The sequence below is a fragment of the Oncorhynchus mykiss genome, chromosome 26, assembly GCF_057628025.1.
Source record: "Oncorhynchus mykiss isolate SJ-2025 chromosome 26, ASM5762802v1, whole genome shotgun sequence".
Taxonomy (NCBI): Eukaryota; Metazoa; Chordata; class Actinopteri; order Salmoniformes; family Salmonidae; genus Oncorhynchus; species Oncorhynchus mykiss.
The window spans coordinates 43,277,405-43,292,281 of record NC_143047.1 but is presented as its reverse complement, the minus strand read 5'-3'; the positions used below and the strand labels follow the sequence as shown (position 1 = coordinate 43,292,281).

The 14,877-nt window shown below is 47.3% G+C and overlaps 1 protein-coding gene across 5 annotated transcripts in view; it reads left to right on the top strand.

Annotated features, from left to right (window-relative positions):
* Nucleotides 1–9,449, top strand: part of fsd2 (fibronectin type III and SPRY domain containing 2) — a 56,775-nt gene extending 47,326 nt beyond the window's left edge. For all 5 annotated transcript variants that reach the window (XM_090223189.1, XM_090223186.1, XM_090223187.1 and 2 more), the window contains 2 exons: nt 918–1,094; nt 9,026–9,449. In XM_090223189.1, coding sequence (XP_090079315.1) covers nt 918–1,094; nt 9,026–9,278 — 430 coding nt within the window. In that variant the 3' untranslated portion in view covers nt 9,279–9,449. The remainder of the gene's footprint in view (nt 1–917; nt 1,095–9,025) is intronic.
* Nucleotides 9,450–14,877: the final 5,428 nt, after the last annotated feature.

Genomic DNA, 14,877 nt, shown 5'->3' with positions numbered 1-14,877 from the left:
GTGTGTTTGGTCCAGGTGTGTAGCTGTGTAGGTGTGTGTAGCTGTGTCTCCTCCCTCTGATAGTGTATAGTGTGTGTTTGGTCCAGGTGTGTAGCTGTGTCTCCTCCCTCTGATAGTGTATATTGTATGCCTGTGTGTTTGGTCCAGCTGTGTCTCCTCCCTCTGATAGTGTATATTGTATGCGTGTGTGTTTGGTCCAGGTGTGTGTAGGTGTCGCCTCCCTCTGATAGTGTATATTGTATGCCTGTGTGTTTGGTCCAGGTGTGTCTCCTCCCTCTGATAGTGTATATTGTATGCCTGTGTGTTTGGTCCAGGTGTGTCTCCTCTCTCTGATAGTGTATATTGTATGCCTGTGTGTTTGGTCCAGGTGTGTCTCCTCTCTCTGATAGTGTATATTGTATGCCTGTGTGTTTGGTCCAGGTGTGTCTCCTCTCTCTGATAGTGTATATTGTATGCCTGTGTGTTTGGTCCAGGTGTGTAGCTGTGTAGGTGTGTGTAGGTGTCTCCTCTCTCTGATAGTGTATATTGTATGCGTGTGTGTTTGGTCCAGGTGTGTCTCCTCTCTCTGATAGTGTATATTGTATGCGTGTGTGTTTGGTCCAGGTGTGTCTCCTCTCTCTGATAGTGTATATTGTATGCCTGTGTGTTTGGTCCAGGTGTGTAGCTGTGTAGGTGTGTGTAGGTGTCTCCTCTCTCTGATAGTGTATATTGTATGCGTGTGTGTTTGTTCCAGGTGTGTCTCCTCTCTCTGATAGTGTATATTGTATGCGTGTGTGTTTGGTCCAGGTGTGTCTCCTCTCTCTGATAGTGTATATTGTATGCCTGTGTGTTTGGTCCAGGTGTGTGTACTGTGTAGGTGTGTGTTGGTGTCGCCTCCCTCTGATAGTGTATATTGTATGCCTGTGTGTTTGGTCCAGGTGTGTAGCTGTGTTAGGGGACCTGATCCCTGTGAGAGGCAGACATTACTGGGAGGTGGAACTGGACGAGGACACAGAGTACAGGATTGGAGTGGCCTATGAAGATACTCAGAGAAACTCCTACCTGGGAGGAGCCAACACGTCCTGGTGCATGAGACATGTCCTCACGCCATCCAGGTGAGAAACCTTAACCCATAACCTTACCTGACCCCTAACCTATCACTAATTCTTACCTGGGAGGAGCCAACACGTCCTGGTGCATGGTCCCTAACCCCAGCTTAATGTCCACATCCCTGTTCAACCCTAAACTCAACCCATCCGAGTGAGAATCCCTAACGCTGACCTAACCCTCTAACCTAGCTATCACTAACTGTTACCAGGAAGGAACCGACCCGTCCAGGTGAGAATCCCTAACACTGACCTAACCCTCTAACCTAGCTATCACTAACTGTTACCGGGAAGGAACCAACCCATCCAGGTGAGAATCCCTAACACTGACCTAACCCTCTAACCTAGCTATCACTAACTGTTACCAGGAAGGAACCAACCCATCCAGGTGAGAATCCCTAACGCTAACCTAACCCTCTAACCTAGCTATCACTAACTGTTACCGGGAAGGAACCAACCCATCCAGGTGAGAATCCCTAACACTGACCTAACCCTCTAACCTAGCTATCACTAACTGTTACCGGGAAGGAACCAACCCATCCAGGTGAGAATCCCTAACACTGACCTAACCCTCTAACCTAGCTATCACTAACTGTTACCGGGAAGGAACCAAGCTGTCCAGGTGAGAATCCCTAACGCTAACCTATCCCTCTAACCTAGCTATCACTAACTGTTACCGGGAAGGAACCAACCTGTCCTCCCTCCAGGTAACGGACTGCTTTGATAGGTTACACAAGCGATTCTCAACCTGTTGTAATTTGTATTAATTTATTTCACCTTTATTTAACCAGGTAGGCCAGTTGAGAACAAGTTCTCATTCACAACTGCGACCTGGCCAAGATAAAGCAAAGCAGTGCGACACAAACAACAACACAGAGTTACACATGGAATAAAACAAACATACAGTCATTAACACAATAGAAAAAGTATATATACAGTGTGTGCAAATGAAGTAAGATTAGGGAGGTTAGGCAATAAATAGGCCATAGTGGCGAAGTAATTACAACTTAGCAATTAAACACTGGAGTGATAGATGTGCAGAAGATGAATGTGCAAGTAGAGATACTGGGGTGCAAAGGACCAAAAAAATAAAAACAATATGGGGATGAGGTAGTTGGATGGGCTATTTAAAGATGGGCTGTGTACAGGTGCAATGATCTGTGAGCTGCTCTGACAGCTGGTGCTTAAAGTTAGTGAGGGAGATATGTCTCCAGCTTCAGTGATTTTTGCAGTTCGTTCCAGTCATTGGCAGCAGAGAACTGGAAGGAAAGGCGGCCAAAGGAGGTGTTGGCTTTGTGGATGACCAGTGAAATATACCTGCTGGAGCACGTGCTACGGGTGGGTGTTGCTATGGTGACCAGTGAAATATACCTGCTGGAGCACGTGCTACGGGTGGGTGTTGCTATGGTGACCAGTGAAATATACCTGCTGGAGCGCGTGCTACAGGTGGGTGTTGCTATGGTGACCAGTGAAATATACCTGCTGGAGCGCGTGCTACAGGTGGGTGTTGCTATGGTGACCAGTGAAATATACCTGCTGGAGCGTGTGCTACAGGTGGGTGTTGCTATGGTGACCAGTGAAATATACCTGCTGGAGCGTGTGCTACAGGTGGGTGTTGCTATGGTGACCAGTGAAATATACCTGCTGGAGCGCGTGCTACGGCTGGGTATTGCTATGGTGACCAGTGAGCTGAGATAAGGCGGGGCTTTACCTAGCAAAGACTTATAGATGACCTGGAGCCAGTGGGTTTGGCGACGAATATGAAGCGAGGGGCAGCCAACGAGAGCATACAGGTCGCAGTGGTGGGTAGTATATGGGGCTTTGGTGACAAAACGGATGGCACTGTGATAGACTGCATCCAATTTGTGATTTGTGAGTGTTGGAGGCAATTTTGTAAATGACATCGCCGAAGTCAAGGATCGGTAGGATAGTCAGTTTTACGATGATTTGTTTTAGCCCCACACAATCCCATCTGAATGACCCAGAGGAGAAGTTGATAGTTGAATCCGGCGTGTGCGTTCTGGTTTGAAACACAAGCCTGCACAGACTGAGGCCCCCAACACACTACAATCACAACAAGAAAAAGGGAACATTTTGAGTCCTCAAACAGGGCCTTTCACTGTTCTAGAGGGCTGACTCCTGGACAGACTGGGAGTTGGTAAAACACTGTTCTAGAGGGCTGACTCCTGGACAGACTGGGAGTTGGTAAAACACTGTTCTAGAGGGCTGACTCCTGGACAGACTGGGAGTTGGTAAAACACTGTTCTAGAGGGCTGACTCCTGGACAGACTGGGAGTTGGTAAAACACTGTTCTAGAGGGCTGACTCCTGGACAGACTGGGAGTTGGTAAACACTGTTCTAGAGGGCTGACTCCTGGCGGTGTTTTAAATTCAGCTGACTCCTGGACAGACTGAGAGTTGGTAAAACACTGTTCTAGAGGGCTGACTCCTGGACAGACTGGGAGTTGGTAAAACACTGTTCTAGAGGGCTGACTCCTGGACAGACTGGGAGTTGGTAAAACACTGTTCTAGAGGGCTGACTCCTGGACAGACTGGGAGTTGGTAAAACACTGTTCTAGAGGGCTGACTCCTGGACAGACTGGGAGTTGGTAAAACACTGTTCTAGAGGGCTGACTCCTGGACAGACTGGGAGTTGGTAAAACACTGTTCTAGAGGGCTGACTCCTGGACAGACTGGGAGTTGGTAAACACTGTTCTAGAGGGCTGACTCCTGGCGGTGTTTTAAATTCAGCTGACTCCTGGACAGACTGAGAGTTGGTAAAACACTGTTCTAGAGGGCTGACTCCTGGACAGACTGGGAGTTGGTAAAACACTGTTCTAGAGGGCTGACTCCTGGACAGACTGGGAGTTGGTAAAACACTGTTCTAGAGGGCTGACTCCTGGACAGACTGGGAGTTGGTAAAACACTGTTCTAGAGGGCTGACTCCTGGCGGTGTTTTAAATTCAGCTGACTCCTGGACAGACTGGGAGTTGGTAAAACACTGTTCTAGAGGGCTGACTCCTGGACAGACTGGGAGTTGGTAAAACACTGTTCTAGAGGGCTGACTCCTGGCGGTGTTTTAAATTCAGCTGACTCCTGGACAGACTGGGAGTTGGTAAAACACTGTTCTAGAGGGCTGACTCCTGGCGGTGTTTTAAATTCAGCTGACTCCTGGACAGACTGGGAGTTGGTAAAACACTGTTCTAGAGGACTGACTCCTGGCGGTGTTTTAAATTCAGCTGACTCCTGGACAGACTGGGAGTTGGTAAACACTGTTCTAGAGGGCTGACTCCTGGCGGTGTTTTAAATTCAGCTGACTCCTGGACAGACTGGGAGTTGGTAAAACACTGTTCTAGAGGGCTGACTACTGGACAGACTGGGAGTTGGTAAACACTGTTCTAGAGGACTGACTCCTGGACAGACTGGGAGTTGGTAAAACACTGTTCTAGAGGGCTGACTACTGGACAGACTGGGAGTTGGTAAACACTGTTCTAGAGGACTGACTCCTGGCGGTGTTTTAAATTCAGCTGACTCCTGGACAGACTGGGAGTTGGTAAACACTGTTCTAGAGGGCTGACTCCTGGCGGTGTTTTAAATTCAGCTGACTCCTGGACAGACTGAGAGTTGGTAAAACACTGTTCTAGAGGGCTGACTCCTGGACAGACTGGGAGTTGGTAAAACACTGTTCTAGAGGGCTGACTACTGGACAGACTGGGAGTTGGTAAACACTGTTCTAGAGGACTGACTCCTGGCGGTGTTTTAAATTCAGCTGACTCCTGGACAGACTGGGAGTTGGTAAACACTGTTCTAGAAGGCTGACTCTTGGCGGTGTTTTAAATTCAGCTGACTCCTGGACAGACTGGGAGTTGGTAAACACTGTTCTAGAAGGCTGACTCTTGGCGGTGTTTTAAATTCAGCTGACTCCTGGACAGACTGGGAGTTGGTAAACACTGTTCTAGAGGGCTGACTCCTGGCGGTGTTTTAAATTCAGCTGACTCCTGGACAGACTGAGAGTTGGTAAAACACTGTTCTAGAGGGCTGACTCCTGGCTGTGTTTTAAATTCAGCTGACTCACCACTACCACTGCATGGCTTCCCAGAGGGAAATGTATGCTTGTCTTCCCACAGGGTCCACCATTACCACACACGGTCTGAAAAGTAGGCCAGCCAAGGAGATTTTTGGTTGTTAAAATATATCTCTCCCCTTCCTGAAGCGCTTGGCTCGCTTCTTCTCACATTTCGCCTCCTAAACCTTTTCTGAGGCAGAAGTGACAAGTCAAGTTGTTTTTCATTCCTGTGAAAAAGCCCATAGAATACTGTTACCTTATAGCTGCTGTTGCCATAGCAACTCTACTATTCCTGGCACTAAACAGGACTGTGGAACTGTCTCTTTACTAGGAGATCATTCACTGAGACATCTCAACATGAATCACCACCACCTCAAAGTGTGTGTGAGAGGAGAGAGAGAAGGGAGAGAGAGAGAGAGAGAGAGCACCTACTGCCTACGCAGAACCTGACAATACACACTTCTCATATCCCCTGCTAATCCTCTCTTTGGCAGTAAAAGGGTTTTATTTGGCCCAGTGACAGTGTTGGGTTGAGGGTGTACATACTGTCTCCCCATGGTACTGTTAGTTTAAGATACCGTGTTGGGTTGAGGATGTACATACTGTCTCCCCATGGTACTGTTAGTTTTGGGTTGAGGGTGTACTGTCTCCCCATGGTTCTGTTAGTTTAAGATACCGTGTTGGGTTGAGGATGTACATACTGTCTCCCCATGGTACTGTTAGTTTTGGGTTGAGGGTGTACTGTCTCCCCATGGTTCTGTTAGTTTAAGATACCGTGTTGGGTTGAGGATGTACATACTGTCTCCCCATGGTACTGTTAGTGTTGGGTTGAGGATGTACTGTCTCCCCATGGTACTGTTAGTTTAAGATACCGTGTTGGGTTGAGGATGTACATACTGTCTCCCCATGGTACTGTTAGTTTAAGATACCGTGTTGGGTTGAGGATGTACATACTGTCTCCCCATGGTACTGTTAGTGTTGGGTTGAGGATGTACTGTCTCCCCATGGTTCTGTTAGTTTAAGATACCGTGTTGGGTTGAGGATGTACATACTGTCTCCCCATGGTACTGTTAGTGTTGGGTTGAGGGTGTACATACTGTCTCCCCATGGTACTGTTAGTGTTGGGTTGAGGATGTACATACTGTCTCCCCATGGTACTGTCAGTGTTGAGTTGAGGATGTACATACTGTCTCCCCATGGTTCTGTTAGTGTTGGGTTGAGGATGTACTGTCTCCCCATGGTACTGTTAGTTTAAGATACCGTGTTGGGTTGAGGATGTACATACTGTCTCCCCATGGTACTGTTAGTGTTGGGTTGAGGGTGTACATACTGTCTCCCCATGGTACTGTTAGTGTTGGGTTGAGGATGTACATACTGTCTCCCCATGGTACTGTTAGTGTTGAGTTGAGGATGTACATACTGTCTCCCCATGGTTCTGTTAGTGTTGGGTTGAGGATGTACATACTGTCTCCCCATGGTTCTGTTAGTGTTGGGTTGGGGATGTACATACTGTCTCCCCATGGTACTGTTAGTTTAAGATACCGTGTTGGGTTGAGGATGTACATACTGTCTCCCCATGGTACTGTTAGTGTTGGGTTGAGGATGTACATACTGTTTCCCCATGGTTCTGTTAGTGTTGGGTTGAGGATGTACATACTGTCTCCCCATGGTACTGTTAGTTTAAGATACCGTGTTGGGTTGGGGATGTACATACTGTCTCCCCATGGTACTGTTAGTGTTGGGTTGAGGATGTACATACTGTTTCCCCATGGTTCTGTTAGTGTTGGGTTGAGGATGTACATACTGTCTCCCCATGGTACTGTTAGTTTAAGATACCGTGTTGGGTTGGGGATGTACATACTGTCTCCCCATGGTACTGTTAGTTTAAGATACCGTGTTGGGTTGAGGATGTACATACTGTCTCCCCATGGTACTGTTAGTTTAAGATACCGTGTTGGGTTGAGGATGTACATACTGTCTCCCCATGGTTCTGTTAGTGTTGGGTTGAGGATGTACATACTGTCTCCCCATGGTTCTGTTAGTGTAAGCTACAGGTACAACACCATTTGATTCCTGCATCAAGGGTCTCATGTAGTAATTTACTGTGACATTATTGGTCCGGGTTTCATAGCGTTGATCTGGGACCAGGAAGCCTAAGGGTTTGTTTCCCTGACAGAGATGAAGACTAGGCCTGGGCTAAAAGGTTATGTTCAAGGGAGATTCTCAATTGGTAATGATGTTTTGTCCAGGACGGGTCTAATCTGTATCCGGGAAAACCTTCCAGAAATCTTTTAAATTTATGTCGCTATAAAGCGTCTGCTAAAATGATTGTATCGTTACTTATGTTATCACAACACCGACATACCATGTCTGTAGGCTACATGTTATGAATGAGTTAAGTGTAAGTCACATAACATTGTATGGTCTTAATGACATCAGTCTCCCCCCTTCCTCCCCTCTCTTCCATTCCATCTCCATCCAGACGCAAGTACGACTTCCTGTCACATTCTTCTTCTTCTATATCCTGTACACTCAGTGGCCAGTTTATTAGGTACCACCCATCTAGTACCAGGTCGGACCCTTTGCCCCCCACAGAACAGTCTGAATTATTTGGGGTATGGCATTCAATCGTTGCTCAATTGGTATCAAGGGACCTAATGTGTTCCCCACACCAGTACACCACCAGCCTGCTGCTTAGGCCAGATCCTGACTCTGCCATCAGCATGACACAACAGGAACTGGGATTCGTTGGACCAGGCAATGTTTGTCCACTCCTCAACTGTCCTGTGATCACCTGCCCACTGGAGCTGCTGCTTCTGGTTTTTAGCTGATAGGAGTGGAACCCGGTGTGGTTGTCTGCTGCAACAGCCCGTCCATGACAAGGACCAACGAGTTGTGTGTTCCAAGATGCCGTTCTTTGTCCGTTTGTGGCCCGCCTGTTAGCTTGCACCATTCTCCTTCGACCTCTCTCATCAACTGGTTGTTTTCGCTCACAGGACGGCCGCAGCCCAGGAGGCTGTTTCTGAGCTACTGGATCGGGCGTGCCCGGGAACCGACGATCACACCACGCTCAGTCGCATAGGTCACTCGTTCTGCCCATTCTAACGTTGAATCGAACAGTAACAATGTCTCTGCCTGATTTACATAGCAAGCCACGGCCACGTGACTCACTGTCTGTAGGAGAGAACCAGTTGTGAACGTGGTGGTGTACCTAATAAACTGGCCAGTGTGTATATAGAAGTATGATGTGTAACAAGTCACATAGAACCATCATTTTCTAAATGACATTACTTCCATTCTGTCTCCCTCCTCCCTTCTGTCTCCCCCTCCCTCCTGTCTCCCCCTCCCTCCCTCCCTCTTCCATTCTGTCTCCCCCTCCCTCCCTCCCTCTTCCATTCTGTCTCCCCCTCCCTCCCTCCCTCCCTCTTCCATTCTGTCTCCCCCTCCCTCCCTCCCTCCCTCTTCCATTCTGTCTCCCCCTCCCTCCCTCCCTCCCTCTTCCATTCTGTCTCCCCCTCCCTCCCTCCCTCTTCCATTCTGTCTCCCCCTCCCTCCCTCCCTCTTCCATTCTGTCTCCCCTCCCTCACTCCCTCTTCCATTGTCTCCCCCTCCCTCTTCCATTCTGTCTCCCCCTCCCTCCCTCCCTCCCTCATCCATTCTGTCTCCCCCTCCCTCCCTCTTCAATTCTGTCTCCCCCTCCCTCCCTCCTCCATTCTGTCTCCCCCTCCCTCCCTCTTCCATTCTGTCTCCCCCTCCCTCCCTCCTCCATTCTGTCTCCCCCTCCCTCCATTCTGTCTCTCCCTCCCTCCATTCTGTCTCCCCCTCCCTCCCTCCCTCCTCCATTCTGTCTCCCCCATTCTGTCTCCCCTCTCCAGACACAAGTACGAGTTCCTCCACAGCGGCTGGAGCCCAGACATCCGGATAACGGTGAACCCTGTGAGGATAGGGCTCAGTCTGAACTATGAGAGAGGGATCCTGTCCTTCTTCAACGTGGAGCTAGAACAACACCTCTACACCTTCTACTGTAGCTTCCAACGCTATGTTCATCCCTGCTTCGCTCTGGACAACCCCGGTGCGCTCACTGTTCGCACTGGGGTAGAGGCACCGGGGTACGTCCACTTGGTCTGAGTTTACCTACCATGATGTACAGGTGTGTCCATGGAAACGTCTTTACCTACCATGATGTACAGGTGTGTCCATGGAAACGTCTTTACCTACCATGATGTACAGGTGTGTCCATGGAAACGTCTTTACCTACCATGATGTACATTAAACAGAGTACAGGTGTGTCCATGGAAACGTCTTTGTTGTCTGTTTTTCTAACCCTCTGGACAACACTGCATGGTAGAGCACAATTATACTACAAAAACATGTTTATGACCCCTTTGTGTAAGTGGGTTAACAACCATATCTGAATAAAAACCATGTATATCAGTGGTTTAGACCAGGGTTTGACTGACTACCACAACACTGTTACAGACTAACATGATGAAACCCTGGACTACCACACCACTGTTACAGACTAACATGATGAAACCCTGGACTGGACTACCACAACACTGTTACAGACTAGCATGATGAAACCCTGGACTGGACTACCACAACACTGTTACAGACTGATGATGAAACCCTGGACTACCACAACACTGTTACAGACTAACATGATGAAACCCTGGACTGGACTACCACAACACTGTTACAGACTGATGATGAAACCCTGGACTGGACTACCACACCACTGTTACAGACTAACATGATGAAACCCTGGACTGGACTACAACACTGTTACAGACTAACATGATGAAACCCTGGACTGGACTACCACAACACTGTTACAGACTAACATGATGAAACCCTGGACTGGACTACCACAACACTGTTACAGACTAACATGATGAAACCCTGGACTGGACTACCACAACACTGTTACAGACTAACATGATGAAACCCTGGACTGGACTACCACAACACTGTTACAGACTAACATGATGAAACCCTGGACTGGACTACCACAACACTGTTACAGACTGATGATGAAACCCTGGACTACCACAACACTGTTACAGACTAACATGATGAAACCCTGGACTGGACTACCACAACACTGTTACAGACTGATGATGAAACCCTGGACTACCACAACACTGTTACAGACTAACATGATGAAACCCTGGACTGGACTACCACAACACTGTTACAGACCAACATGATGAAACCCTGGACTGGACTACCACAACACTGTTACAGACTAACATGATGAAACCCTGGACTGGACTACCACAACACTGTTACAGACTAACATGATGAAACCCTGGACTGGACTACCACAACACTGTTACAGACTAACATGATGAAACCCTGGACTGGACTCCCACAACACTGTTACAGACTAGCATGATGAAACCCTGGACTGGACTCCCACAACACTGTTACAGACTAACATGATGAAACCCTGGACTGGACTACCACAACACTGTTACAGACTAACATGATGAAACCCTGGACTGGACTACCACAACACTGTTACAGACTAGCATGATGAAACCCTGGACTGGACTACCACAACACTGTTACAGACCAACATGATGAAACCCTGGACTGGACTAGCACAACACTGTTACAGACTAACATGATGAAACCCTGGACTGGACTACCACAACACTGTTACAGACTGATGATGAAACCCTGGACTGGACTACCACAACACTGTTACAGACTAACATGATGAAACCCTGGACTGGACTACCACAACACTGTTACAGACTAGCATGATGAAACCCTGGACTGGACTACCACAACACTGTTACAGACTAACATGATGAAACCCTGGACTACCACAACACTGTTACAGACTAACATGATGAAACCCTGGACTGGACTACCACAACACTGTTACAGACCAACATGATGAAACCCTGGACTGGACTACCACAACACTGTTACAGACTAACATGATGAAACCCTGGACTGGACTACCACAACACTGTTACAGACTAGCATGATGAAACCCTGGACTGGACTACCACAACACTGTTACAGACTGATGATGAAACCCTGGACTACCACAACACTGTTACAGACTAACATGATGAAACCCTGGACTGGACTACCACAACACTGTTACAGACTAACATGATGAAACCCTGGACTGGACTACCACAACACTATTACAGACTAACATGATGAAACCCTGGACTGGACTACCACAACACTGTTACAGACTAACATGATGAAACCCTGGACTACCACAACACTGTTACAGACCAACATGATGAAACCCTGGACTGGACTACCACAACACTGTTACAGACCAACATGATGAAACCCTGGACTACCACAACACTGTTACAGACTAACATGATGAAACCCTGGACTGGACTACCACAACACTATTACAGACTAACATGATGAAACCCTGGACTGGACTACAACACTGTTACAGACTAACATGATGAAACCCTGGACTGGACTACCACAACACTGTTACAGACTAACATGATGAAACCCTGGACTGGACTACCACAACACTGTTACAGACTAGCATGATGAAACCCTGGACTGGACTACCACAACACTGTTACAGACTAGCATGATGAAACCCTGGACTGGACTACCACAACACTGTTACAGACTGATGATGAAACCCTGGACTACCACAACACTGTTACAGACTGATGATGAAACCCTGGACTACCACAACACTGTTACAGACCAACATGATGAAACCCTGGACTGGACTACCACAACACTATTACAGACTAACATGATGAAACCCTGGACTGGACTACCACACCACTGTTACAGACTAACATGATGAAACCCTGGACTACCACAACACTGTTACAGACTGATGATGAAACCCTGGACTACCACAACACTGTTACAGACTGATGATGAAACCCTGGACTACCACAACACTGTTACAGACTAACATGATGAAACCCTGGACTGGACTACCACAACACTGTTACAGACTAACATGATGAAACCCTGGACTGGACTACCACAACACTGTTACAGACTAACATGATGAAACCCTGGACTGGACTACCACAACACTGTTACAGACTAACATGATGAAACCCTGGACTGGACTACCACAACACTGTTACAGACTGATGATGAAACCCTGGACTACCACAACACTGTTACAGACTGATGATGAAACCCTGGACTACCACAACACTGTTACAGACTAACATGATGAAACCCTGGACTGGACTACCACAACACTGTTACAGACTAACATGATGAAACCCTGGACTGGACTACCACAACACTGTTACAGACTGATGATGAAACCCTGGACTACCACAACACTGTTACAGACTGATGATGAAACCCTGGACTACCACAACACTGTTACAGACTGATGATGAAACCCTGGACTACCACAACACTGTTACAGACTGATGATGAAACCCTGGACTACCACAACACTGTTACAGACTGATGATGAAACCCTGGACTACCACAACACTGTTACAGACTGATGATGAAACCCTGGACTACCACAACACTGTTACAGACTGATGATGAAACCCTGGACTACCACAACACTGTTACAGACTGATGATGAAACCCTGGACTACCACAACACTGTTACAGACTAACATGATGAAACCCTGGACTGGACTACCACAACACTGTTACAGACTAACATGATGAAACCCTGGACTGGACTACCACAACACTGTTACAGACTAACATGATGAAACCCTGGACTGGACTACCACAACACTGTTACAGACTAACATGATGAAACCCTGGACTGGACTACCACAACACTGTTACAGACTAACATGATGAAACCCTGGACTGGACTACCACAACACTGTTACAGACTAACATGATGAAACCCTGGACTACCACAACACTGTTACAGACCAACATGATGAAACCCTGGACTGGACTACCACAACACTATTACAGACTAACATGATGAAACCCTGGACTGGACTACCACAACACTGTTACAGACTAACATGATGAAACCCTGGACTACCACAACACTGTTACAGACCAACATGATGAAACCCTGGACTGGACTAGCACAACACTGTTACAGACCAACATGATGAAACCCTGGACTGGACTACCACAACACTGTTACAGACTAACATGATGAAACCCTGGACTGGACTACCACAACACTGTTACAGACTAACATGATGAAACCCTGGACTGGACTACCACAACACTGTTACAGACTAGCATGATGAAACCCTGGACTACCACAACACTGTTACAGACTAACATGATGAAACCCTGGACTACCACAACACTGTTACAGACTAACATGATGAAACCCTGGACTGGACTACCACAACACTGTTACAGACTAACATGATGAAACCCTGGACTGGACTACCACAACACTGTTACAGACTAGCATGATGAAACCCTGGACTGGACTACCACACCACTGTTACAGACCAACATGATGAAACCCTGGACTGGACTAGCACAACACTGTTACAGACTAGCATGATGAAACCCTGGACTGGACTACCACAACACTGTTACAGACTAACATGATGAAACCCTGGACTGGACTACCACACCACTGTTACAGACCAACATGATGAAACCCTGGACTACCACAACACTGTTACAGACCAACATGATGAAACCCTGGACTACCACAACACTGTTACAGACTAACATGATGAAACCCTGGACTGGACTACCACAACACTGTTACAGACTAACATGATGAAACCCTGGACTGGACTACAACACTGTTACAGACTAACATGATGAAACCCTGGACTGGACTACCACACCACTGTTACAGACTAACATGATGAAACCCTGGACTGGACTACCACAACACTGTTACAGACTAACATGATGAAACCCTGGACTGGACTACAACACTGTTACAGACTAACATGATGAAACCCTGGACTGGACTACCACAACACTGTTACAGACCAACATGATGAAACCCTGGACTGGACTACCACAACACTGTTACAGACTAACATGATGAAACCCTGGACTGGACTACCACAACACTGTTACAGACTAACATGATGAAACCCTGGACTGGACTACCACAACACTGTTACAGACTAACATGATGAAACCCTGGACTGGACTACCACAACACTGTTACAGACTAACATGATGAAACCCTGGACTGGACTACCACAACACTGTTACAGACTAACATGATGAAACCCTGGACTGGACTACCACAACACTGTTACAGACTAACATGATGAAACCCTGGACTGGACTACAACACTGTTACAGACCAACATGATGAAACCCTGGACTGGACTACCACAACACTGTTACAGACTAACATGATGAAACCCTGGACTGGACTACAACACTGTTACAGACCAACATGATGAAACCCTGGACTGGACTACCACAACACTGTTACAGACTAACATGATGAAACCCTGGACTGGACTACAACACTGTTACAGACTAACATGATGAAACCCTGGACTGGACTACCACAACACTGTTACAGACCAACATGATGAAACCCTGGACTGGACTACCACAACACTGTTACAGACTAACATGATGAAACCCTGGACTGGACTACAACACTGTTACAGACCAACATGATGAAACCCTGGACTGGACTACCACAACACTGTTACAGACTAACATGATGAAACCCTGGACTGGACTACCACACCACTGTTACAGACTAACATGATGAAACCCTGGACTGGACTACCACACCACTGTTACAGACCAA